The sequence below is a fragment of the Labrus mixtus genome, chromosome 11, assembly GCF_963584025.1.
Source record: "Labrus mixtus chromosome 11, fLabMix1.1, whole genome shotgun sequence".
NCBI classification, from domain to species: Eukaryota; Metazoa; Chordata; class Actinopteri; order Labriformes; family Labridae; genus Labrus; species Labrus mixtus.
Window position 1 is genome coordinate 9,518,069 of NC_083622.1, and position 26,141 is coordinate 9,544,209.

At 44.9% G+C, this 26,141-nt stretch overlaps 1 protein-coding gene across 10 annotated transcripts in view; it reads left to right on the top strand.

The window, feature by feature from the left end:
- The window catches only part of satb1b (SATB homeobox 1b), a 65,000-nt gene that overhangs the window by 15,080 nt on the left and 23,779 nt on the right, over positions 1–26,141 (top strand). For 2 of the 10 annotated variants that reach the window (XM_061049870.1, XM_061049871.1), the window contains exons 3-11: positions 1,773–1,949; positions 3,527–3,653; positions 5,604–5,657; positions 7,284–7,407; positions 15,353–15,464; positions 16,601–16,678; positions 19,619–20,136; positions 22,557–22,769; positions 25,939–26,010. In XM_061049870.1, coding sequence (XP_060905853.1) covers positions 1,773–1,949; positions 3,527–3,653; positions 5,604–5,657; positions 7,284–7,407; positions 15,353–15,464; positions 16,601–16,678; positions 19,619–20,136; positions 22,557–22,769; positions 25,939–26,010 — 1,475 coding nt within the window. The remainder of the gene's footprint in view (positions 1–1,772; positions 1,950–3,526; positions 3,654–5,603; positions 5,658–7,283; positions 7,408–15,352; positions 15,465–16,600; positions 16,679–19,618; positions 20,137–22,556; positions 22,770–25,938; positions 26,011–26,141) is intronic. The other 8 variants (XM_061049872.1, XM_061049875.1, XM_061049877.1 and 5 more) reach the window with 8 other exon arrangements.

A 26,141-nucleotide genomic window follows, 5' to 3' on the forward strand; every position in this document is an offset into this window, starting at 1 on the left:
ACAGACAATAGCTAATAGCAGAGCGCAGTGAGAGTTGTTCTGCATGGCGCCGTGTCACCGCTCCCCTCTCCAGCCGCAGCCCTCCTGCGCCGACGTTTCTTTATTAAGAGGAAGTTTCTGTCCTTTAAGAGCCATTTCTGTTTCAAAGCAGAGCCTTTACTTTCAGATTATGACTTAGCTTTTTAATATAGCTGGTGTCATCTGGTGATAAACACGGCAGGCAAAGCTATCCAAAACATGTATTTTTTTTACGAGTGTTTTTTTTTTCTTTTAAGTGGTTCAGAAATAAAAACTGCAGGTTTGGAGTTGTAATAGTGTTTGGCAGCGAAGGTTGGTCTGTTTGTTTGTTTGTTTGGCTGGTATTGGTCTTCTTCGGGGCAACAGGGACTCAGGAACTCTTGGAATGTGGCTGTGTGAGTGTCCTCAGATGGGCCGTTTCTTATTTATTCTTATTTGCTCCTTTTATCTCTGTGTCGGCGCTCCAGCTGAGAGAACCTAATTTTTCACCTCCATCATCTCTGCTTCCCCTCGGCCTCCTGTGACGTTTGTTCCTCTCTTGGCCTCCTCCTCTTGGTTTCATTCTTTAAGCTTCTTCCCGGGCAAAGCGTGAAGCAGCAGCAGCAGCAGCAGCAGAGGAGAGGCTTTCGCTGAGAGGGCCCACAGTGGGCATTGTGTCCGAGCCCGTAACAATATTTACCACAGCCCTCTCTGGGCGCCCTGGAAACAAAGCCAGTATTGATCCCCCAAATGAACCTACACAGCAGTCTTTATTGTTAGATCTTTATCTATTAAAATCAGGGCAGGAGAAAAGCAGCTCTTTCAGCACATTCCCTGGCATCTGTCGGCTTATTGATTGTTTTGCCAGAGCTTTGTGCATCTTCTGGAATGCCTGGGATTGAAAAAAAAATAAAAATAAGAATGAGAATCGTGTTAATCGGCAAAAACAATAAATGTAGAGGAATTTGTTCAGGTGACGGAAGAGTGGAGACAAAGTGAGAAAAGTACGGCAACAGGGCGGCTCATAGAAACTGTGAAGTGTGCAAACAAAAACCTTCCTCTTCAACAGGTTTTTGTGGAGTTTTTTTTTTTGGAAAGCAGAGATTTGGTTGGCTAGCTGAGGGGAGGCTAATGTGATCCCAGAAAACTTGAAAAAGAACAAAAACTTTACGTATGACTTTCGAGGATGTGTGCGGCTTCTTCTTGATTCTTAACACAGAGCAAAAGGTTGATACACTTTTATAATACTATATTTGATTTTTAATGTCAAGACATCACTAAAGCAACACTTTAATAATAGTATGCTATCCTGTTGAAGACCTCAAAGAGGAATCAACATTTTGATAAAGTTGGATTTCAAATGGTTGAACCATTGAGAACATCATGGAAAGTACATGACAAGAAAAACAGCATTTATAATAAAATAAAAACTTGCTAGCAAGCACACTATGAAACTGTGCTGATTCCCCATGATGATGTGACAGTTTGGCACCGAGACAAAGAAGTGAAGGTTCAGATAGATAACGGCCCTATTAAAGATGAAAAATGCCTTTGTGTGGTCAAAATGCAGAACTTCCCCTCCACAACTTCCACTCAGCAGCAATCTAATCACTCACTCCTAATCCCTCGACACTCAACCTCAGTGTAACCTAATCATCAGCGCTAAATATTAATCTCTTCCCCGCAGCAAACACAGAATACTTGAAGGTCAAAGTTTGCATGTGAGGGAAACGGGAACCCCATCCAGTTCTCACTCTGTGCCTCTGTGTCCTCAGGCAACATGCTGCCGGTGTTCTGCGTGGTCGAGCACTACGAGAACCCCATGGATTTTGACAGCAAGGAGGAGCACGCCGAGTTCGTCCTGGTGCGCAAGGACATGCTCTTCAACCAGCTCATCGAGATGGCCCTGCTGTCGCTAGGCTACTCCCACAGCTCGGCCGCCCAGGCCAAAGGTAAACCGCCGATGTCACCCATCGACTCCCATCATCATCTATTTCATCTCTGCCCTCTTGTTTTATCTCTCTAATGCTCATTAATGTCTTCTGTACAGCCTTTTCTGACAAGCTGCACACATTCAGACATACGCTCTTCATGCCACACACACACACACACACACACACACGCACACACACACACACGCACACGCATACGCACACGCACACACACACTTTTTGACCATAATAGCCGACCGCCAGCAGATCTGAAGCCACAGTAACACATCCTGACACTGATCCCAGACAGGAGATGCTCAAGTCTCCCAGAGGTCACACACACACACACACACACACACACACACACACACACACACACACACACACACACACACACACACACACACACACACACACACACACAGAGGCTTAATGTACAGACTTATACACAAAATGTTTATACGCACATACTCATACTGTGCATATAAGCACACACACACACACACACACACACACACACACTCTCATAATGTATATATTTATACACACTTAGCCTCAGTGAGTCAGTGGGTGGGAGGGGCAGGTGGAGGAAAGAGTCTACTAATTGCACTTGAGCGCACGCAGGCCGAGGGTGGCTGTTTCAAGGTGCCTCTTAGTGTGCTCTTTTATTATAGCCTGTCCATCAGGCACACACACACACACACACACACTTACACACACACATATATCCTAGTCCTCCTCTCCTATAAGCTGACTTCCTGCTGTGTGGGCTGCATCTTTTTTAAATCAGTCTCAGGAGAAATTTCTGCTCGGTTGTTGGGATTTTAGTAAGAAAGAAAGAAAGTATGTGAAGGGTGTTTATGGCCCCAGATTGTGTCTGGGGAGGCTACGTGTGGCTTTATTCATGCTGTTCATTCATGTGTTATTGGTTTTAAACAAACCCTTTTCTGTGTTAGGGGCTAAGAAAGTAAACATACATTTGAGGATGTCGGTGTTGGCAACCGTGATGGACACAAATTCAGATCCTACTTTTACTTTTAGTTTAAGTAGGGATGTAAAGATGAACCGTAAAATCGTGATGAATCGATTCAAAGGTGTCAAGATTCACATCGGTACTCTGAAAAATGAATCGCAGTAATATGGCGAGCGTCATCAGCTGCAGAGCAAGATTTAGAAATCGAGGACTCACCACCGTCTTTTAAATCGGAGGTGTGGAAGCATTTTGGCTTCCCCAAGACAGAAAATGCAAATATTGCAAGAAGATGGGGAAATACACAAATAGAACAACCAACATGATGCAGCATGCTCACATTTAATCCACACCACAATGAGAAGCTCCAATCACTCCCCCCCCCCCCTTGTTGAGAGGGAGCAAAAACATTAAAAAGGCCAAACCACACTGACGCGCGGTCTTCCAGCCCCTAAAGGTTGTCATGAATCGGCATAAGTTGAGTGAATGGTTACATCCCTACTTTTAAACTAAGACAGTAAAATGAAATTTTGAATTTCTTTTCCATGTTTGGTCACTTGCTCGTACATGACAACATTCCCGATTGCTTGTCCGTGTTGACCAATGCTCTCCATGTTGCGTCGTCCAGGCATGATTCAGGTGGGGAAGTGGAACCCCGTCCCGCTGTCCTATGTGACAGACGCACCGGACGCTACAGTGGCTGACATGCTGCAGGACGTCTACCACGTGGTCACGCTCAAGATCCAGCTGCACAGGTGAGGAGCACACAGACGCAGACACGCAGACACACAGACACACGCCTTGATTTCCTCTAAAATAGCCGACACCGCCCACCAAAATTCAGGAGCACAACCCTAAAACACAAACCGGTGCTGAAGGACGTCCATACATAAAGAGGCAGGTTCACCTACAGGAGTCTAGCTCCAGACACTCACACACACAGCACGTATTGTATGCCCAGAGGCTGGTGCCAATCTGCAGATGCCTTCTGCATGTTTGATACTGAGAATAACATTAATCCCAACTATACACACACACACACACACACACACACACACACAGACACACACACACACACACACACACTGACCTTTCAGATGAAATGGGAAAATCCCATCCAAACACAGAAAACTTCATTGTCTGATTATTCCACAGAGATTGGTTTATTTGTCAATTTAAGATAGCTGAATCAGTAATGCCTTCAGTTAGCCGACACTGTGCTGACTGATCACGCAGGTTTGTTTTGTGAAGCTGCTCCGCCTTTAATTGGAAGCTGATTTAATCTCATGTAAAAGATTAGTATTGATATTGAGATAACTCCAATGCTATATGACTATAAAGCAACCAACTTGAGCTTTTCCTTATTAAAAAAAAAAAAAAAAAAAAAAAACTGGAGACTGCTCGCAGCTAAAAATGACTCTGCAGCAGATGAATGCAAGGTTGTTCACCTGAAATAGTTCCATAAATAAACCTGGCTATTTTTAAGTCGCAATACATTTCTTCTGAATCTACATCACATGTAATAAAAAGAGACCTTCTTCGACTGAGTGATGCTAGCTGTCTTGTGCCATCACTCACCATATTGTACGCTAAATGCTCCGCTCTGTAGGTGTGAGGCTTCGTTGTATTTATACATACAAGCATTTATAGACATGGACGCCAACAGGCTCATATGTGCTCATAGCCACACACACACACACACACACACTCACACACACACTCACACAGTCGAGTGGAGCTGGTGTGGAGGCTTGTGACAGCTGCTGCTCCCACTCTTCCTCTCCCTCTCCTCTCCTTCTGTGCCCCCCCACCACCACCACCACCACCACCACCACCATCACCACCACCGCCACCCACCTTCACCAGCCAGAATACAGAAGGTTGTGTTTATTTCCGGCATGCTAGCCCCGGAATGCACAGATAGCTGTCTCTTTCTCCGCTACCCCCTTCCCTTCCCCGTCTCTCCCTCCTTCCCTCCTCGTGTTCACTTCCGTCTCCCCAGAGGCTTTTTCTAGCTGCTGGAGCAGTTTAAGGTGTTCTGGAAAATCCATTGTTTGCATGTGAGTGTGTTTTCCTACGAGCAGATGTTAGCCTCGACCGGTGCACGCATCCCTTTTTTCCTATCCCTCTCTGCCGCTATCTCACCGCTTGTATCATTTCCAACACACAGACTGACAGATTTATGCACACACACACACACACACACACACACTCACATTGTCTTGTGCACTTGTACACTTGTACGCTTATCACCCCTAATTCTATCTCTCATCTCCCGTCACTTGTCAAGCGTCAAGGCAGGTTTAAGAGAAAGTAATTCAGAGATTCATACAAAGCGTCAAACACAAGTCTAACACACATGAAGTGTTCACCCAGAGCCAACTGGGCGCTCTGACTCTGCTGCTCAGCTTTAGTTACTCCACACTCCCACCCACCACGTAGATGAATTTCACATTTTCAGAACCCAGAAATGTTCCTCATGTGGAGCTCAATCCCTGACGGCACACACCTCCTAAACCAGCTAACGCCTAAGCCAATTTATTTGATTCATAAATCGATTTGGATTTTGCTGCATATTGTTGTCAGTATTGTTATTGTTTTGTATTTGTTTTTTTCCTTCTTTTTTCTCTTCCCACCCCTCCATCCCTTCATCCACAACCCCCACCCTCCCCCCACACCCCCACCCTCCGCCCCGGCTGCTGCAGAAATCTAGCCAGTAACACCTTAAATTGTTTCGCCGAGCACAACGAGCCAGGAAGGTAGAAGTAACATGAAATAATAGTCGCCACATGCAGCTGATGTATAATTCATGCATCAATCCAGCAGATGTGTTGTATAAAGTAATTAACTAATCAGAACAATCAGGAGAGAGAGAGGGAGAGAGAGGGAGAGAGAGAGAAAGAGAGAGGGAGAATATGAAAGAGAGAGAGAGAGAGAGAGAGAGAGACAGAGCAATCTCCAGATGCATCTGCTTGATGCGCCAAATGAAATCTGTCTGTCTTGGAGGGGCGCTTGCAGCAGGGAAAAAAAAAAGAAAAAAAAGAACGTGAGCCCGTGTGTGTTCGGCTCTCTTTCTTTCTCTCTCTCTCTCTCTGGTTTCCTCGCTCTGTCTCCACCGCTCTGTCTATCTGATTGTTCCAGCGATTCGGCCAATTCATCAATACATGATGTTTGAAACAGGCTTGGACTAATGCTACGATATCGGATGTGGGCGAAGTCATTTGTTCCCAGTTTTTTTTTTTTTTTTTGAAGAGAACGCTTTGAGTAGTGTGAAAACAATAACAACCGACTGACAAGAAATGTTTCAAAATATCTCACATGTGAGAGGTTCTCTGAATGCTAAATCTCATCATTTATTGAATATATCACTCTAGATAAGCTTGTTGTCAGCGATCAATAATCCGCACTTGATGATTTTGTGAGACTTGGGACTGATATGGGATTGTTGAGGCTGATGCTAGAGCTGATTTAAGGGGGGGGGGGGGGGGGGGATCACTACTTTCAGATATGGTGATTTAAATACGCTGGAATGGAAACAGGACTCACTATTATTTTGTAGCTTTTTTTTTTTGCATTTAAAAAAATACAGTATTTACGTAGGTAGGTGTTACATATTCATTAATTTACAACCACTTCTGGGCCCACTGTTGGTTTAGCTGTGATGCTCTGCTGCATGATCTGCAGACTGTGTTGAGAGCATTGGCGTCTATGCGTTACATGCTCGGTAACAAAAGTTTTAAAATGAGAGAATATCAGAAAACGAACACTAATACTGATATGATGAATGTGAAAGGCCTGTTTCTGCTTACAGATAGAGCAGGCTCTTGTTTGTATTAACGTTTGAAACATGATCCCCATTTTCCCATTTTCAGTCAGTTTAAGAGTCTGTCTGATTGATTCCGACGAGTCCAAAGCTTTTATCAAGTGAAGGATGTTGGAGGAGGACGTTTTTGCATGCAGGTGTTGAGGATGGTGCAGGAGAGCCTCACTATGTTTCACCCCCGGTAGATGTTTGAGTTGAAATGTTTCCAGATATAACGATTGGTGTTATTACTCCCTTTGCTCCATATATCAGGGAACTGTCCGACCCCAACACAGAGATGAAATAATGTTGATATTGTGTTGCCAAATTTGTAGCTAGCTTGTGTATTTACATCATTTCATTTGGAGATACCATCAGGGCTGCTGGCTCTCCTTTCTACCTCTGTCTCTTCTCCATCTGAATTGTTTCTCATGCTCTTCCCCCTCTCTCTCCCTCTACATCCCTATTTGTCCCCCCCCCCCCCGCCCGCCCCCCAATCCTCCCTCTTTTCCTCTCCCTATCTTATCTTCCCTTATGCCTCCCCTCCACCCCCCGTTCGTCTCCTCTCTTTCTCTCTCCACAGTTGTCCTAAGCTGGAGGACCTGCCGCCCGAGCAATGGAGCCACTCTACAGTAAGAAACGCCCTCAAGGAGTTACTCAAAGACATGAATCAGAGCTCTCTGGCTAAAGAATGTCCCTTATCACAGGTGCTGAAGCCCAGTCTGCTTGTTCTGAAAAAAAATTGAAAAAATGAAAACGATTAGCACCCAACTCTCCCACCCCCCCACCCCCCCACACCCTCCACCCCACCCCCCACCTCTTTTTGCTACCAAACAAATCTCCATCACCTCCGTCTTATATCCTTAACTTATCAAATGCCCTGAGTTTGATCAAGTGGGAAAGAGAATCGGCATTGAAAATCCAAATCAATAGCTATTGTCATTTCTTTGCCGCATGATTTTTGTTTTGTTTCTTTTACAGCCCAGACACACACACACACACACACACACACACAAAACCCAACACACACACGTTAGAAACGGCAGCCAAAAAGCAGAGGTGTTGTTGAACGTATGGTTATTGTTAGATAAACATTGGCCTGAGCCCAGAATGATCTGGATTGTTTTTGACTTTTTTTTTTTTTTTTTTCTCATTATAGTTAATTCTCAACATTTCATAGCATCAGGACCGGAGAGCCAAACATGTTAGGTGTTACATTCTCTGTCCTCCCCCCCCCCCCCCCCCTCCCCCGCTCTGTCGGCTGGGAGGTTTGGATAGAAAGCTCTAGTGCAGATATTGTATTAACAGGCGGTGTAGTCAGTATATCATGGAGGCAGCTCTGGAGTGAATGGAATGAAACGGCAGTATATCTCTCACAGGGGCCAATAATGTGTGAGTGTGAGGAAATATTGTGCGTGTGTGTATTCGCTCGAGTACGTTTGTGAAATGTATATCAAGGTGCAGGACGTACGTGTGAAAGTCTTGTTTGTGTTTTGCATCCATTGTGCTTATTTAAACCCAAACATGTGCGTAGGAGCCGTCAGTATGAAGCCAGCTCTCCTCCTAGGCCACCGTATGGTCACCTGGAGACCCTCATTTGCGTTCTAGTGTGTGAGTGTGTACGTTTGTGTGAGTGTGTACGTTTGTGTGAGGCGGCTGCTCTCAGTCTGTGTGTGTGTGTGTGTGTGTGTTTGTGTGTTTAGCCGGGCATGAGCAGTGCGCTGATGATGTAAAGAGTCCCTGGGTGGCGTTCAGGCGGAGCCCAGCCCGGTCTGGTAATCACCCTGTTTACGGTCCATATGTGAAGACGGCTCAGAGGAGAGCACATGCGAGCTCGGAGGAGCTAACACACACACACACACTCTTTCTCAGGCCCACATTTGCTATTTTCACTTACACACACACACACACTCTCAAATTAAACTGAAGATTGTTTGAGCTTTCCAGTGAGAATGAAAGAGAGGGCTCTGAAAATATCTTGAACTGATTCTATTTCTTTCCTCGTTGTATGTTATAAACCTAAAACGTCTGAATCCTAAATCAATCAAGTGTGCAGAACATCTTGTAGTAAAGTATATATAATAATAATAATATCCCACCCAGTGTGGATTAGGAGAGTCCTTCTCTTCTCATTGTTTTGACTTTTCTTTTTGGCATTTTTGCCTTTTTATTAGAGAGGAAAGCTGTAGAGAGACAGGAAATACTGGGAGGAGAGAGTGAGGGGATGACATGCAAACAAAGGACCGAGGTCGGATTCGAACCCACGGCCAACTGCAATGAGAACTTTACCCTCTGTACATGGGGCGCGCAACATAACCTCTAAGCTACGGCAGGTCAAAATATTATAGATTGTGAAGTATGTAGAGATAACCACAGAGACATACATTACTTTTAAAACTAATTTTGAATTTATTTTTGCTATATACATGTATTTATTTACTGCTGTGTCCATTTTTTAGGACAGCAACCATTGAAATACTAATCAAGTGACTATTTCAAAGCAACTTAAAGAGCTCTGATGTCCACCTGATGCCCTGTGGTCTGTTTCACAAAGGCACAGCGGTCTGTATTTGCACCGTCCGAGTTGATTTTGCTCATTGATAAGTCTGATGCGAGTTTAAGACGATTTAACTACCTCCTTATCCCTCAAGAGGTAGTCAGGCCAGACACCCGTGTTACCTCGATATCACTACTTTCCCATAAGCCCCGGTTATAAAGTTTGTTGATCTGTATCTTGCAGGCTTCATTTTCATATTCTGTATCTCTAAATCATCAGTCGGCTAGAAGGTGGCTAAAAGGTTCTAAAAACAGTTTTAAAGTGAAACTTTTAACTTTATTTTGACTAATGTTACCGACACGATAGAGACATATTTGACCTGATTGTACCCGAGTTTTCCTTTGGTTGTCATTGGCCCAGATTGGCCCACATGACTCCTGCTGCAGTAGCGTTTGAGACAATCTTGACTTCACCTTCTTCATGAGTGATTAAGACGCCTCTTTTTGTTTGATCAAAATCTCTGGTTAAGTGTGAAACTGGCAACTGATATCTCCATGTATCTGTCTTCTTCAAACATGGCTGCCGTGATGGTGTTTGACATCTGTTACTCTGTGGGGTTTAATGTGGCCGGCTACACCCGTAGAGCGGCAGTTTGTCCCTCCACCAAACCCAACTGGTGGAGCAGACTGGTGGTGACGTTCGAGGGCTGTCCCCACGTTGCCTCGATACTCAGGCTCCCTGCCCTGTGACTGCTGATGTCACCTTCTGTGTGTGTGCAGTGTGTCGAGAGGGTGAAAAAAAACAAAAAACCATGAAGCGTATCTCTGAACCCTCTCAGCTTCGCTCAGAGTTGACCAAAAAAGTGGAGTGAGAGTGGGAGGGGACGGGGCGTTGCAGGAGTCAGCAGAAGATTGGCAACCTTTTTTTTAAGGATTAGTGTTTTTCTTGAATTTCTGCTGCGTAATCGGCGACCGCAAAGAGAGGTTAACAGACGACAGAATCGCAGCAGAAGAGTGAAAGAGAATTAGCTCACCTCTGAACGGAGCTCTGAAGAGAGACGGGGGGGGGAGAGGGGGGTGGCAACGCTGGGAGGGGAGGGCGTCGGGGGGGTTATTTTGTGAAACACCGCTTTTGTCCGGGGCCTTGTCAAACATTTAGTTTCATTCTTTTGTGGCGGGGGAGTCATGCTTTTGTGTGTTGAGCCTACAAATGGCACGAGGAAACTCAAAGAGGGAAAATTAATTCGCTCATGCCCATTGTGACTCTGTCGGGGGGGGGGGGGGGGGGGAACTGACTCAGACCTGCGCTCATGTGAAGCTAGCTTCAACATTCACGGCTTCAAGAACATGGCCAAAATACAACTTCCTGTGATTTTGCCTCAATCAGGATATCAGGATTAATATTTATTTTCCTGAGGTTGCTAACAAGCTTCCCCACCCCCTTGCCCATGTTCACAGAAACTATGGCAACAAACGAGCCCCCCCCCTCCCCCCCCCCCCCCCCCCCCCCCCACATCACCCCAGTCTTTCCCATTGCCACCACCTCTCCTTGCCCGCCCCCTGCTCGCTCTCACTGGGCGGCCCCTGATACACCAGCTGCTGCGTTGCGTAGCAGCAGATAGTCATCAAAATGCCATCTTTGCAGGTCTTCACCACCTCTGCTGCCATAGGCCCAATGTGGCTGCCAGTTTATGTGTGTGCATCTGTGTGTGCCTGTGTGTGTGTGTGTGTGTGTTGGATGAAGAGAGGGGGGAGGGGGAGGAGGAGGAGGGGGGGGGGGGGGTCACCCAGTTTAGGTGGGTATGTGCCATAATTGAGCTGTGTTAGATGTTGGCGAGAGAGAAGGCACAGTGTTGCAAATGGGATGCGCTTTTTCTCCCCAGCTGATTCAAGACATCAGGCTAAGTTGGAATGTGTGTGCGCGTATTTAATTGTGTGTGTGTGTGTGTGTGTGTGTGTGTGTGTGTGTGTGTGTGTGTTTGTGTGTGTGTGTTTTAGGCTGCATGTGCGTGTTTGTGTACCTGCACCATGTGTGTTTGTCTGCAGGGGGTTGTAGTTTGTGTGTGTTTCTGTTTGCCAGTGTGTGCACCACACTCTAACGCTGGCAGCTGGGTGCCTACAGTACCTGCCTGCTGCACCGTTATTTTCCTACACACACACACGCACACACATGCACACACACACACATGCACTCTCTCTCTCTTCCTGTCTCCCATGATGGGGAGTGGAGTAGATGTTGGGGACCGATAGTAGCCCAGTGCCACTTCCTGGTCTTGCTGATAAGCTCTCTGTGCTGCAGATGGCTATCACTTAAAGGGTCCACACACACATGCTCCTGCACACACACACACACACACACACACACACACACCCAAACACACAGCCATGCTACCTGTTGACAAGCTCTAGCACAGCCCTCCTGCTGGCACCGCAGTGGCAGCAGAGGCTCTGGTTATCTGCTTGATTTCACTTAGTGCGTATGCGTGTGTGTGTGACAGAGAGTGAAACAGAGAATAGGTGTGTGTGTGTGTGTGTGTGTGTGTGTGTGTGTGTGTGTGTGTGTGTGTGTGTGTGTGTGTGTGTGTGTGTGTGTGTGTGTGTGTGTGTGTGTGTGTGTGTGTGTGTGTGTGTGTGTGTGTGTGTGTGTGTGTGTGTGTTGTTTCCTTCACACATACACGCAGGGCCCCCTGTGAGAGGTGGAGTGATGTATTGAGGGAGAGGGCTGATTAATGAGGAGCGTTTATTAGAACATCTGTGTCAAAGATGGCGGAGAAAGAGGGAGCGAGAGAGAGAGAGAGAATGCACTGTCTTCTGCAGGCCTCTTGTTTGTTGCCTGGAGCAGCCTTAGCCCAGATATACTGTAAATAAAAGATGGCAGGCTGGAGGAGAGGAGTTCATTATCCCACAGACTTACAGGAGAATTCTTTCACTTCATATTTATGGTTTCCAGATGGATCTTTGGTTTGGGTGTTGGCTCCAGGAACCAGGTAAAAACTGGAATTTGTGGTTTGCTGCTCCACCACTTTTTCCATCCAAAAATATTCACATTTCTTTCCCAAAGAAGTCGCTAACAAATTGCTCCCATCCTGAATAGCTGTATCTTTTTCTTCAAGTCACGAGGAATAAACAATACATGATCGTATTAAAAGCGGCTACAGATTGAACTTCTGTTTCTTAAAGGAAACACTTCATAAATCTAAAAGAAGGAGCTGCTTCATGCATAAATGTCTCAGCCAATAAAAGGGAAATTCTGACTTCCTAACCCTAACCTGAACTCTATTAGGGTTTACATAAAATGAAGGCTTTTCAGTATTTCTATAAAAGCCTGCTTTGTTATACCATGCAAGTCCCAATTCAGACTCCTTCCCCCCCCACCCACCCACCCACCTCCCCCTCTCCTCGCTATTTTTCATCATGACACGATGCACCACAGTGTGGTTGGTACAGTTTTACACCAATCTTCAGCCTCCAACGTGACTATCCCCTCACTCGCTGATATTTTACTTAAAAAAAAAAAAAAAAAAGGAGCAGCTAACTCGGTCTGACAAAAGTGCAACCATCGGACTCTCCGCGTATCACAAGAGTCCATGATGATTATTGTTGAGGTGTGTGGTCCTTTGCGACTTCTCCTCAAGTGTCATGGAAAGCAGCACATCAAACTTGACAGCTTCTCTGAATAATAATGCAAAAAAAGATTTGGCCTCTATCTCTGCCAGTGTCTTTGAGAACTCAAGTTCCTATCATCTTCCAGAAGTGTTTTTGTCCTGATCATGACATCTTGGTTTTCCATTAAGCTTCCAAATAAGCAGACCCCCCCCCCTGCTTCTGTTTGACAGAGGAAACCTGTGTCTGTCATGCTCTTCTGTAACCTGCTTTTTAGGTGTGTTCTGGTTGAATAGTTTTACATTTGTCCAGTAGATAAAGGAGTGTACAAGATCCACCTCTCTGACAGAAAAGCTTTAATCCTGTACAGTCCAGGGTTTGACAGAGGGGTTCAATATGTTGTATTTGGTAGCTCCAAAGTTTGGTCCCTACATTCCTTTTTACTTCCTGCTAGTTGCCTTGTCTAGGTTTTGAAATTCGTTTTACACTCTGGGAAATTAATCTGAATTTATGGCAATAATTGAAAAAGCAAACACTTCATGTAGTCGAGCAATGCCTCCTCACTCAGCATGTGTACAGTCTGTAGGAGGCCTGTGTATGATGGCCGTGCTTTCTAACCATTATGATGCAGTCAGATGAAGCTAAAGCTAACTATCACCTACTCTCGTATTAATTAGTGTCAAATTAGTGGAGGAAAAAAAACCTGTTTTGGGACATATTTTGGATTTAGGAGGGATATGTTGCAAACACTGGTGTTCTATAAAACATGGAGAAAGGCAGATAAACATAGAAACTGAGTTAAAGCTAATCACATCTTGAGTGGTTGGGACGCGCGCCCCATGTGCAGAGGCTGTGGTCCTCGGGGCACGCCTGGGTTCGGCTCCTTTCCCCACATGTCGTTCCCCTCGCTCTCTGTCCCTGATTTCTGACTCTGTCTACTGTCCTGTCTCTACAATGGAGGCATGAAAAGCCCCAACATAAGTCCTTAAAAAAAAGCTAATATGCACTATTTTTTCTGTTTTTCTTTAATCGCAATTCTGATCATTACTTGAACATTGCACCTCACATATTTTTCTCATGTTATGCTGGCCTAGTTTAAAACTCTTATCAAGGCCTGACTCCTCATCAAAAACATGGAACCAGTTGATTAAAAATCCAAAAAATCATTTTATGTAACAATCGAGATTAGTTTTGAATCGAAAATAGATTCTCAATCGAATCATGAGACACCCAAAGATTACTAGCCCCACAGTTGACAATTATTTCTGCTATCAGGCCTGGCACTAGCATTTGCATAAGCATTGACCTGTCAATGAAGCAACTTTTTTTGTTGCTCTTTCCGCCTCAGAAGTGAAAATATTTAAATATTCCTTATTAGGCAACTTAAGAGCTCAGCGCCAACAGCTGACCCCGACTTACTTTGAGATGATGAGAAGGTAAAGCTGCTCTAACAGACAGAGAAATAAAAACGTACTTTGATTCTTCTTATCTGTCATTTGGAAGTGTCCCAGTTAAGCAAGGTTGCCATTCTGTTTTACCATGAGGTGACATTAAAGATGAACTAAAGTAAACTAAGTCTCTGTGCTCAGTGCGTCAGAATATAAGCATCTCTCTCTGCCATCCTTTAGTCGAGAAAAGCTGCAGAACCAGAATCATCCTGAACCAGTTCATTGTGCTCACCTCACCATCCTGCTCTGCCAGAAGGTCCCCCCCCCCCACCATCCTCCCAGCGCATATATTATAAAAAAAATGATAAAGATGGCATACCTGTAATTTGAAAACAGATGGTTTGGTTCTTTTGAATATTTATAACAATCAAAAACAATTTCTCCCGCACCAGCCTCCCTATTCGCCCCGAGGCCAGCAAGGTGTTAAAACATTCATTTTAATGAAACTAGAAGGAGAAAAATATCACATTTTTTTTTGTTTTTTCCTACAGCGAGGCAGGAAGGTTGAAGTGAACGCCGTGAGGGTAGAGAGTCGACTGTAAAAGAAACAACATGCTCAGTGCGGCCCCTCCATCCGCTTGAAGTTCTCGTCTTTAACAGATTGTATAAATAAAGAGCTGGAAAATAAAAAGAGGTTTATCTGTTTACATCGCACGACTCCCCAGATGCTGATATTCAATAAAGCGCTATCTTCTTTCTTTTTTTGAAGGTAAATATCCTCTCTGCCGCCTGCTTTTTTTTTTTTTTATGTCAACAGACGTAGCACTCAGTTGACTTTGTGATTTACCCACTCTGAAATCCCAAAAAAAAAAGTTCAGACAAACTCAACGGCATTTGATAAAAAAAAAAGAACAGACGAAGCCTTGTTTGATTTAATTTGTTCACCTTTAAGGAGAGGAAATCAAAAAAAAATATCTGCATGTCTGATCCCTTTATTCTTAGTGCAGGGTTTCACCGTGTCCCTATCTTTGATTTGTTTTGACAAGCTACAGTGTTACTGCATGTTTCACAAGCTTTAATATTATGTCTGTATATTTTTTCCACAATGAGAATCTAAAGTCTCTCTCCCGTCCTCTCTCCCTCTCAATCAATCTCTCTCTTTCAGAGTATGATTTCCTCCATTGTGAACAGCACTTACTATGCAAATGTGTCGGCGGCGAAGTGTCAGGAATTTGGGCGCTGGTATAAACATTTCAAGAAGACAAAAGATATGATGGGTAAGCAAAACGGAGGGGCGCAAAGTATGGCGCTCACACTTTTGTCTCTTTCCACACACACACACACATTCACACACACACACACACACACACACACACACACACACACACACACACACACACACACACTAGTCACCACCACAATATGTTCTCTAACCAACCGTCTCTTTGTCTTCCTGCCCTTGCATGCAGCAGAAATACATTTTTATCTTGTTATCTAATAACTCAAGATGACTCCAGTCAGTTCTGCAGAACACAGCGTTATCTTTGATTTATCCACTAGTGCTCTCACTCAAACTGAGCCAGAGCACCAATAGAGGCTCTGATTTGGTTTTTATTTTTGTTTGTGAACTTCAGTGCTCCTCGAACAAAAGGCTTGCGACGACTTCAACCGAGCCACCGCCTAGTCTGGAATTCAATTAGATTTTCTTATCAACCCTCTAACAACGCATGCTTTATATTATCTCCTAAAATAAAAAAATCCCCCTTTGACCCGCCAGGAAATGAGGTTATATGATACCAGTATCACCCCAGCTGCAGAGAGAATTCCGCTATATATTTTTTTATGTCTTTTGATTAAGCACAACACCACTCTGTTGCAGGGCTCGTAAGGCGGTGTAATGTTGAGATATTAGCTTTAACAATCTGTCCAACAATCTTTTCTCTGTTGCCAGCGCGCAACCGCTCGCAGTGATGACAGATGAGATATTATATCAAAATGTTTTCACAGCCTCCATGCAAATAGCGTGTTGTGATCATATCTTATCTGCTGCTTTTTTTTTCTCTCTCTCTTCTGGTTAAGTGTTAAAGTGTCTGCTAACATACGCCGAGAACATTACTTACTCCAGACCTGCTGTACTTGTGTATTATCCTGCACACTCCTACACATTTTCTGTCATAATTGTTTTCGATCTGGCTTTATTTTCCTCCAAAATGGGGCTGCTGCAGCTGCCAGCATGGGCCTCAGTGATGCTAGTGCTTTAAATGTCATATTTCTGCTTAGCTGCAGTGGGAGAGGAGGACTGTGGAAAGCCTTTAACCCTGTGTTTCTTTCTTCACTACTCCACATTGTGTGTGTGTGTGTGTGTGTGCGTGTGCGTGCGTGTGTGTGTGTGCTCTGCCATCCAACTGTGCAGGCATGCGCCAACCCTCCCAGCTGGAGGGCTACCTGGGGACATGTGTCCTCCGTGAGAGTCCCCGTGCCAATGCACTAGGTACGTTGCAACATGGGCTCACACTCAAACACACCTTTGATTCATTTTTCACTCTGAGGGGTATTACAGGGACAAATAAACTGGTGAGAGACTGACCAAAAGTGTCATTTCTAAGAGGGCGCCAGGGGTCTCTCATTCAGAATAAACAAAAACAAAACACATAGTTATCATTCTCACCCAAAAAGAAGTTTTATCTGTGTAACCTTAAGTCATGTTCTTTTACATTACAGCAACAAAAAAAAGTCTCATGAAATAGTTGCAAGGGAGATTACTACACTGCATATTGTATCTTCATACTGAAAGTGCAGTGGCTGTGATTCCTAAAGTTATCCAAATGGAGGCTTACCTGTCCTTTGGAAACCGTCAAGATTGTGTGTCTTGCTGTTTTTCATTCTATCCCCCCACACCTCAAGGTCACACCCTCAATATAATGTTCTCCATGAGATAGAGTGGATAGAAATGCTTTATGTTTCTTTTGCCTTTAAAGAAACATAAGCCGCAAAAGTGTCCACTCGAACTGTTTTTTTTTTTTTTCTCGTTTCTCTGTGGGTGCAGCAAACCCTGATAAGAACAAAACCACCAGTGTACATCCACAGCAGCCGTGATAACATCTCGAGATGTGCTCGCACACAAACTCTAGCCCCGAATGTGTCATGTTAACCAAACCTCAGACGCAAAAAAAACAAAAAAACCTGACACACGGGCTCAGGTGCCCATCGGCCGCCCGCCCGCCCGCCCACAGAAACTCCCCAAACCTCAATATTCATGATGTGCTCAGTGTCTGCTGAGTTGGACACAGAAGTTTTGAAGGCTGGAAGCGAGTGTGGCACGGTCACCCTGTGTGCTTTGGCAGCGGCGCTAAAAATGTGACTCTGCATTTACTTGAGCACACGGCTTACAAGCCTGAAGTCAAGAGGGGAACAAGTACCTGGTCACAGGTACTGGCGAGCTACCGCTCTGCTCTGCCAGCTGAAGTGGAGTTAGCGGCTGACGGCTAATGTGGTGTCTCCTCTTTTTGAGGTGGCAGCGTTAGAGCAGGAAAGCCAACATGGGAGAGAGAGTTGGGTCACTTTGTATCTCTCCCTCTCTCCCTCTCTCCCTCTCTCTCTCTCTCTCTCTCAGTCACACACACTCGCTCCCTCCCTCCCTCCCTCAGCCCACATCCCATTCCCATTGTGTGTTTAATCCGGGGCTCTTTTGTGGCAGGATTCCACACGAGGACTCCCGCTTCTGTGGCAGCCTTTTTCTCCCAGGGCCTGCCATGCTCTTCTGTCACCCCTTCTCTTTTCAATTTGCATGGAAATGCCTCCGTGTGCCTGTGTGTTTGTGTGTTGTGAGCATGCCCCCCAGCAGTCTGTGCGAGCGAGCATATGCACACACACACACACACACACGCACACACACACATTCACATATGAGTGAATAGGCACGCCATACCATCAGAGCCAGGGAATGCCAGGGATTATGGGAAGAGATGTGATTATTACCAAGATTTTTTTTTTGTTTTGTTTTTCCCCCCACATCATTTGTTTTCCACAAACGCTCAATAGACCCGTCTTGGCCGGGTGTTTTGTGCTTGCTGACAGTTAAGAAACAGGCAGCTCAAAAACATGATTATTGTGGGTATTTTTGGAAAACATCCATGCACTTAATCTTTCATCTGCTGAAAAATTCAGCTTGTTGAAGAAGACCCTCACCCCCCCCCCCCCCCCCCCCTTCCCCATAACAGCAATTTACTCTTTTCACAATCTCTTTCCGTGGGATGTGGAGGCCGCAGCACACTTCTAAGGTGTTAATGTTGCCATCCGCATGAATTCTTAAATGCTGCCCCCTCACTCGCTCGCTCGCTCGGCATCATGCGTGCAAAAAGCCCCAGCATATGTGATATTCCTTAAAGAGAGGCGGAAACCTGAAAACATTCAGCTGCTCCGAATGCTCGTTCACTTCTCTGTGGGTAGCACTTTGAATGTTAAATCATTGTTTTCACCCACTAAGCACATCATTTAAACCTGCCTTAAAATATTCCCGAGCAGCCATTATGGACTTAAAGATTCCCAAAGCTGGAGATGCTGCGAAATTCTTGAAAAATGCGATCAAATGATGCCACGTATACCATTTTTAAAAATCTTACAGACAGATCAAATCATCTTAACACGGGCGTTTCTTAAGTCACAAAATATCTCCTCCAATTGACTGTCACCGTTCACTGCCCCCTTCATTTATAATAAGACCACCCTGCACTGTAAGTGCAGTAATGGCGAGCTTGTGTTCCTTATTTCAGAATTAAGGATGTAAAGAGAGATTTAGAGCTCTTGCTTTTGTGGACACACACACACAAACACACACATTTTTCTTGTACCTACTCTCACACACACTCACACTCACACACTCACACACTCACACACTCACACACACTCTTCTGTCTCTCAGGGATTTAATTTTCACATGATGAGCCCACAGACGGTCTGAACTTAATTTTGAAGGCATGGCTTATGGAAGACACAGGTCAAACACAATGAAGCTCTTTTATCTGCCTTTCCATCCTCTTTTTTTTCAACCAGTCATTGGCTGATCAGCTGTTTCGTATCCAATAAGAGAGGAAGAGGCTTATGGGGGGAGAGAGACTGAACTTATATTTTCGTTTTTCTGTTGGGGGTTTAGGTTTTGGCTAATCCTCTTCCCTTACCATGTGTCACTAACGCATAGTGAAATGTTTGCTGACAGTGTAAATTTCACTCAAGGTAAAAGTTAGATCTCATGCAGAGAAGCTCTGTTTTATTTCCTCTGATAAGAGATCAGAACATTGCGAACATTAAACTGATGTTTTTTGATTTTAAGATTAAGTTTAACGTCAGTTTTTTTCCTCTCCTGTGTCTTTGAGCTGATTACTGACCCTGCCTTTCCTCCCTCTCTCTGTCGGCTTTGTGACCCCTCTTGCAGCAGAGATGGACGGCCTGTCTGACCTCTCTCCACCCGGCTCCAACCATAACCATAACCACAACCACAACCACAACCACCTGGGCTTCTCCCAGCAGCAGCAGCCTATCCCCGGCAGCACAGCAGAGCAGACCCCTTCCTCGCCTGTACCCCCACTGTCTCACGCCCCTCCACCGCACGGAGGCCAGACCGGCGGGCGACAGCCCCAGCTTCCTGGTCTGCACCACCCAGGCCTGGTGTCCACCCCCATCAGCCCCCAGCTGGTCAACCAGCAGCTCGTGATGGCACAGATCCTCAACCAGCAGTACGCTGTGAACCGGCTGCTGGCGCAGCAGTCCCTGTCGCAGCAGTACCTCAACCACCCACCTGTCAGTCGCAACTCCCACACCAAACCCATGGAGCCACAGGTGGCGTCCAACAGCGAGGTGTCCGTTGAGATCTACCAGTGGGTGAGGGACGAGCTGAAACGGGCCGGAATCTCACAGGCAGTCTTCGCTCGCGTGGCCTTCAACAGAACCCAGGTGAGGAGGGGAGACGGGTGGGTAAGAGTGTGGGCGACTTTTCTTATTCAAAGCGTCCACAAAGACAGCGCGGCAAAAGGAATAGTTGAGAAATGTCAGACACAATTTTGGATTTAGAGATCTATTGAACTGAATCTTGAAATAGGTATATTTAAAGACGACGATTTTGAACACTACATAACCGTTCATCGACCTATCAGCATCACCATGACTAAATAGTACCTTTTCTCTGGCCCTACATCAGGACTTTACAAAGTTCCAAATCAATCAATCAATCAATCTTTGTGGAGTAAGCAGAGTGACCCAAACATTCATAATAATAATAATAAATAATAATAATAATAATAATAATAATGATAAATAATAATCAATAAACTGTGATTCTAAGCAGGTTATTCAGTGTGCAGGAATTTCTTCTTTTTTTTAAACAGTACTTTTGCAGTAACATTTTCAAACAAATCTGCAGATGACGGTAAATATCTTCTTTTGGAGCTTCTTAGAAGACGTGAGAATCAAAACGACTTGGACCACATTCAGTGTTTGCTTAATCACCTACGACGGCTGATTAAAGAATTTCTGTTTCGTTTTGAAATGTAATATCACGTTTTATCGTTATTATTATTTTTTTTACCACCCAGTCTGACTCGTATTCACAATCTCATAAATCTTATTGAGTACAAACAATACTTTTCAAAAGGAGCGCTTCAAGTCACGGCACATCTTTTCACTAAACTTATGGACTGTGACAAATGTCAAAACGTCCTCTTACATGTTTTTCAACAATCCTAATTTTTTTGAGTTTGAACAGAAACATCGAGTTTAAAAAAAGAGAAAAACATCACATTAAGGAAAGTTATAAAACTATTTCATGAGAGTTATTTTGTTAATAAAACACACACACACACACACACACACACACAGAGGCCTGGTGTGTTTGTATCGGCAGCTTTTTCCTCATTCATAATTCTCACTCCAGTAGCACCTCTCTACTGTACTTCAAGACAGCTGGCGGCCCGCCAAGCCAGAGACCCGGCCTCGGTCATCGCGTGCGTTCTCTCTCCCTGCCAAAATATGTGGTTTCACTCCATAGTCAGAGGCCTTTCACACACACACACACACACACACACACACACACACACACACACACACACACACACACACACACAGAAGGCAGTGATGATGTTTTAAGACAAACCGTCTGTATTAAAGCGGGCAGGAGGAGGTGACTGCGAACCTCATTATGACTCCATTTGCTTTGAAGTTTCTGTGTATGAAAAAAAAAACAGAATCTGATATGGATCTATTTGACTTAGAACATACAACAACCCCCCCCCCCCCCTTCCTCCTCTGCCCAAATAATAAATGTGTGTGTGCCTGTGTTGGAGTGAGACAGTGGTGTTTTGTGCAGATTGGCGAGCTCCCCACACAAACAGAGTCTTATCTGCGGCTGATATGAGGAATTAGCTCAATGTGCCGTTGGAGAGTTTGCCTTTGGAGGATTATTTATTAGACGTGCGGTTCCTCCACGAGTCTGTGTTAATAACAAGAGAGCAGAGCAGAGAAAGAGAGGATGTTGAGGAGTGACATGAAGGGCTTGTGTCTATGCAGCAGGATCTTTTTTTTTTTTTTTTTTAAGAGGAAACTGATCGACCAGAGAGATAAACAGTAAGGTCTGATGGCAACGACTGATGATGCACACACTGAAGAATGCAGACACCGACAGGCAGACAGTGAAAACATAAATGCCACTAATCTAGCCTCTGAATACTTGTGTGTATTAAGCGCAGTCCCCCTTCACCGTAAAAACCCTCACTCTGACTCAGATTTCACTTGTTCACACTCGCCCGGAAACCGCAAACATACCTTTTAAAACATGACACATATGGTCGTGTACATTTTAATAGTCGAGCAGCCGACGCCAGGCAAATATTTGCAAGAGCACCATCCTCTAAAGAAAAAAAAGGGAATAAATCAAAGTAATAGCACGAGCATGTCTTCCCCATCACCTAGTTTTATTACCAAATCACACCAATTGATGGGGAGAGAAGCGAGGCGATGGTTTGCACAGTGTGTGGCCAAGAGCTGATGAAAAGGCCCAATCACACGTCTCAGATAATGGAGTCATCGCCGTCTCATAATGATGGAATTGAGCGCTATTGAAAGTAAACAGAGGATACACTGATTGCCCGCCGTGGAAGATTTTTCATATTTCAGGCAGAGTAGCTTTGAGGCTCTTATCCAAAGCAACATATGGCTCTTAGAAAATGTCCAAGATCTGCAGACTGATACGCTACAAAGTGTTGCAAAGTCAGAGGCACACAGTAAAGCAGTATGGACTGTGGTGTTGTTCTCCCTTCCTGTTCCTCTTTCTTACTCTCTTTGGTTTGTTCTTCTCTTCCCCCCCCCGCTCCCTCTGTCAGGGCTTACTGTCCGAGATTCTACGCAAAGAGGAAGACCCCAAGACAGCATCCCAGTCTCTGCTGGTCAACCTGCGGGCCATGCAGAACTTCCTGCAGCTGCCGGAGGCCGAGCGTGATCGCATCTACCAGGACGAGAGGGAGCGCAGTCTGACGGCGGCCTCGGCAATGGGCGCCGCTCCTCTCATCAGCACTCCGCCCAGCCGACCTGTTCAGGTACCAGACATTTAGTTCACCCTTTGGCATGCTGTCAGGTGTGTGTCTTTTCATTTTATGACCAGATATCTTGATGCCTGACTGGTAGACTGGAGCTTTTACAAACATTGTATGGAGACAGAAACATGTTTTCTAAATTGTTGGTCATGAAACTTAATTCACAAAGATGTTCACAGTAGTCACAGGTCAGATGTGTACTCAAAAGCTCTATTCACCTGTGCACAAATCTCCTGAAATATCCAAATTTTTCACTCCTACTTAACCCTGAATTTGTCCTGCCTTTCCCCTTGTAAGATTCACACATCGAGTTGGACTCCAACCAGACATAGCATCGTCACCATAGCGTGAGACTCTGTTGCTCTGCTCCGCCCTAGTGGTATTCACGACATAAATTCACCCTCTAGAGCAGCTGTGACTCAGAGATATTTGTTTCAGTAGTAAGAATAGATGAGAAGTGGCTTAGTGGTTGGTTTTCACGCGCCCCATGTGCGGAGGCTGTTGTCCTCGGGAAGGGACGTCCCGGGTTTGGGTCCAGCCTTTGGATCTTTTTCTGCATGTCGTTCCCCACTTCCTGTTTCTCTAAGATTTCCGGCTCATTCCACTGTCCTGTGTATCAAGTGAGGGCGTACAAAGCACCCCCAAAAAAATCTTAAAAAAAACGAATTGTGAAATAAATGTTTTAATGGCAGTCATAGTTCAATAAGCATGCATCAAAAAGAGAAGACTTCATTATTTCATCATATAGAAACTTATGTATGAATATATCGAGTTGTGCGAGTTGTTTGGTCGGCCATTCATAGATGTTGTTGTTGTTGTTGTTGATGTTTTGTGGATGGTTGAGGTATGCAGGTGTGGGAGCAGGTTGGAGTGTTTTCATGAAGCTGGAGTCTTTTGGACCGACTTTGTGCTGTTGTCATGGACACAACGGTGGCTTCAGAAAGCTTTTTTTTTAAAAAAAGTCACTCTTCGGTTAATACACTCTTTTTAAAATGTACACTTTTGGTTTTGTAGACTTACCAACACATGCAGACTTAATGTGTCACGCACTCAAGTGAACAACGAGTGTGTTTACATGTGACGACAGCGATCGGCACACAAGCACCGCCCTCACACATTGTTCAGTTTCACTCCTCACATTCCCCTCCGTTGACTCAACCTGTCGACAACCTGCAGGAAACACGAGGAACAAACAAAAGGCCCATTTGTTCAGTCAGCATGCTCAGCGGAAGAAATGCTTTACATTCTCCCTGCATGTAAATCAGGTCTCCATCATTCCCCTCCCCCACCGCACCGCACCGCACCACACAGGTGGGGAATAGTGCACAAGTGAGCGATCATTTTTTGTGTTAATTTTGACCTTTTACTGTGCATTAGGCAGCATTAACAGCCCTCCACTTTACAAAAAAAAAAAAGTCTCACTCAGTGATGACAAGCTCAGTGAAAGATCAAACATCTTTGAGTCTGTCCCCTTTAAAAATCTCTGCGCACCACCGCACAACTTTCCACCCTCACAGCAAATCAGTGCCTCTCATCTGAAAGGTATGTGGCAACTTTCTACCACTTAAGCCCATTTGAAGTGCGGTCAGCTGCATCTGGGAGGTGAGAGGCGGCGCACAAAGCCTCCTCTGTCCTGTCCTCGGTGACGATTTGGCTTTTATTTAGGTGAGGAAGAAAGACAGAAGGGACAGGCCCACCCATCTCCAGCATGAAGCCTCCTCCTGGGGTTACTCAGCAGGATGGGCCAGTCTTTTCAAAAAGGGGGAAAAGAAAGAGTTTCTTTTCTGAAGCAGCCGTGCTGCAGAGCCACTTTGCAGTTGACAGCTCATCTTTACAATGAGAGGCTGTGTCAACTCTCAACAGGGACTCCCACTTACAAAGTGGACTTTCACACAAAATAAAAAAACTTAAATTTTTATTTAAAAACCCCCCAGAAGCAGCAACTCCTAAGTTTTGAGTTTTGTTTTAGTAATCACATCAGGTGTAGAACAGATCACAGATGTACTCACAGACTGGATGTGTGGACGGCCTTTTAGCCTATCAGAGAGCAGCTTACAGAGCTGTGGAGATTGATAACGGAGCAGGGATACATCTGCAAGCTGAACAGTAAACACAATGACTTCTCCACTGCGTTTCAATCTGTAAAGATTTCAAAACACGGCCAGGAAGTGAACACCTCCTGTTTGTGTTTTTTATCTGCACATCCCTCAGAATGCTGTTGGCACATCAGTAGAATATATAGACGCCTAACACACTTCACCTGTGTGACTTAAACCCATTGACATTTATCATACAGCCCTGTTGCTACACAAGGCACTTCTCTCACGCACAAACACACACATTTGCACACTCGTACACCTGGCCATCTGCCAGCCTCTCCTATGGAGCAATGCGGTGTGAATTTAAGCACATAAATCAGCCGGGGTGGCAATTGAGCCCGAGACAGAGGAGGCTTTTTTATTGGCCTCGTAAAAACAGATGCAGAGGTATGTTTCTCACACGTACGTCTGATGAGGTCGGCTTCGACTCCTCCGAAGCCAGTTAGTGCACGTCCCAGCCTTAACAATTAGCCTGACGTGCTAACCTACCGCTCAGACTGACAAGCCCATGTCGAGCTGTCGGAAAAAAAAAAAACATTCCAGTTTGACCACAAATGTAAGGATTGTTTTTAACACGTAAAGGAGCTCATATGAAGTGTCTAGACCAAAACTAGAATGTATATTTTTTATAAGCACAGGTTGTATCACGGGTTAGTAGCTGTTGGGGTTATTACGGTTTATTTTATTGCTGTGTACTTGTACTCATACCCAGCCCTCTCCTTTCAAAGGGCGCGTATGTATGATTCATATGCTAATTGCTCTTTGGTTGTGCTTTTATTAGGATACTTGTTACTTTGTCAAAGGATTTTTTTTGTCAAGATGCAACAAGCCGCTAAATGAAGATGATTTGATTTCACTCGACTTGCATTTATTTTTTAATCACCAGCTTGACACGAGAAGAATAACCTTTCATACAACACATCTAAGTGTTTTTGAGCGGTGGTAACGTGGGAGAGACGGGTGACTGGCTGAGTGGTTACCCGGATTACTTTTTATTTTTTTTTATTTTTTTTTACGACTGTGCAGCCTGAACAAGTGTGGTTGTGTTGTGTTCCCCCCCCCTGCCTCTGCAGCCTCGGAGGGAAGACTGCAACAGCGTGAGGCCCGAGGACTGGAATCCACGGATCCCTGTGGGCATTTCTCCTGTGAGTTTAAACAAAGAGCATCCTCACCTCACCTCTCCAACACCAATCTGAAAGCACACATTTTAATGGACAGCACAGCACACACACACACACACACACACAGGAGCTTATCGTCCTCCACTAATGTTAGT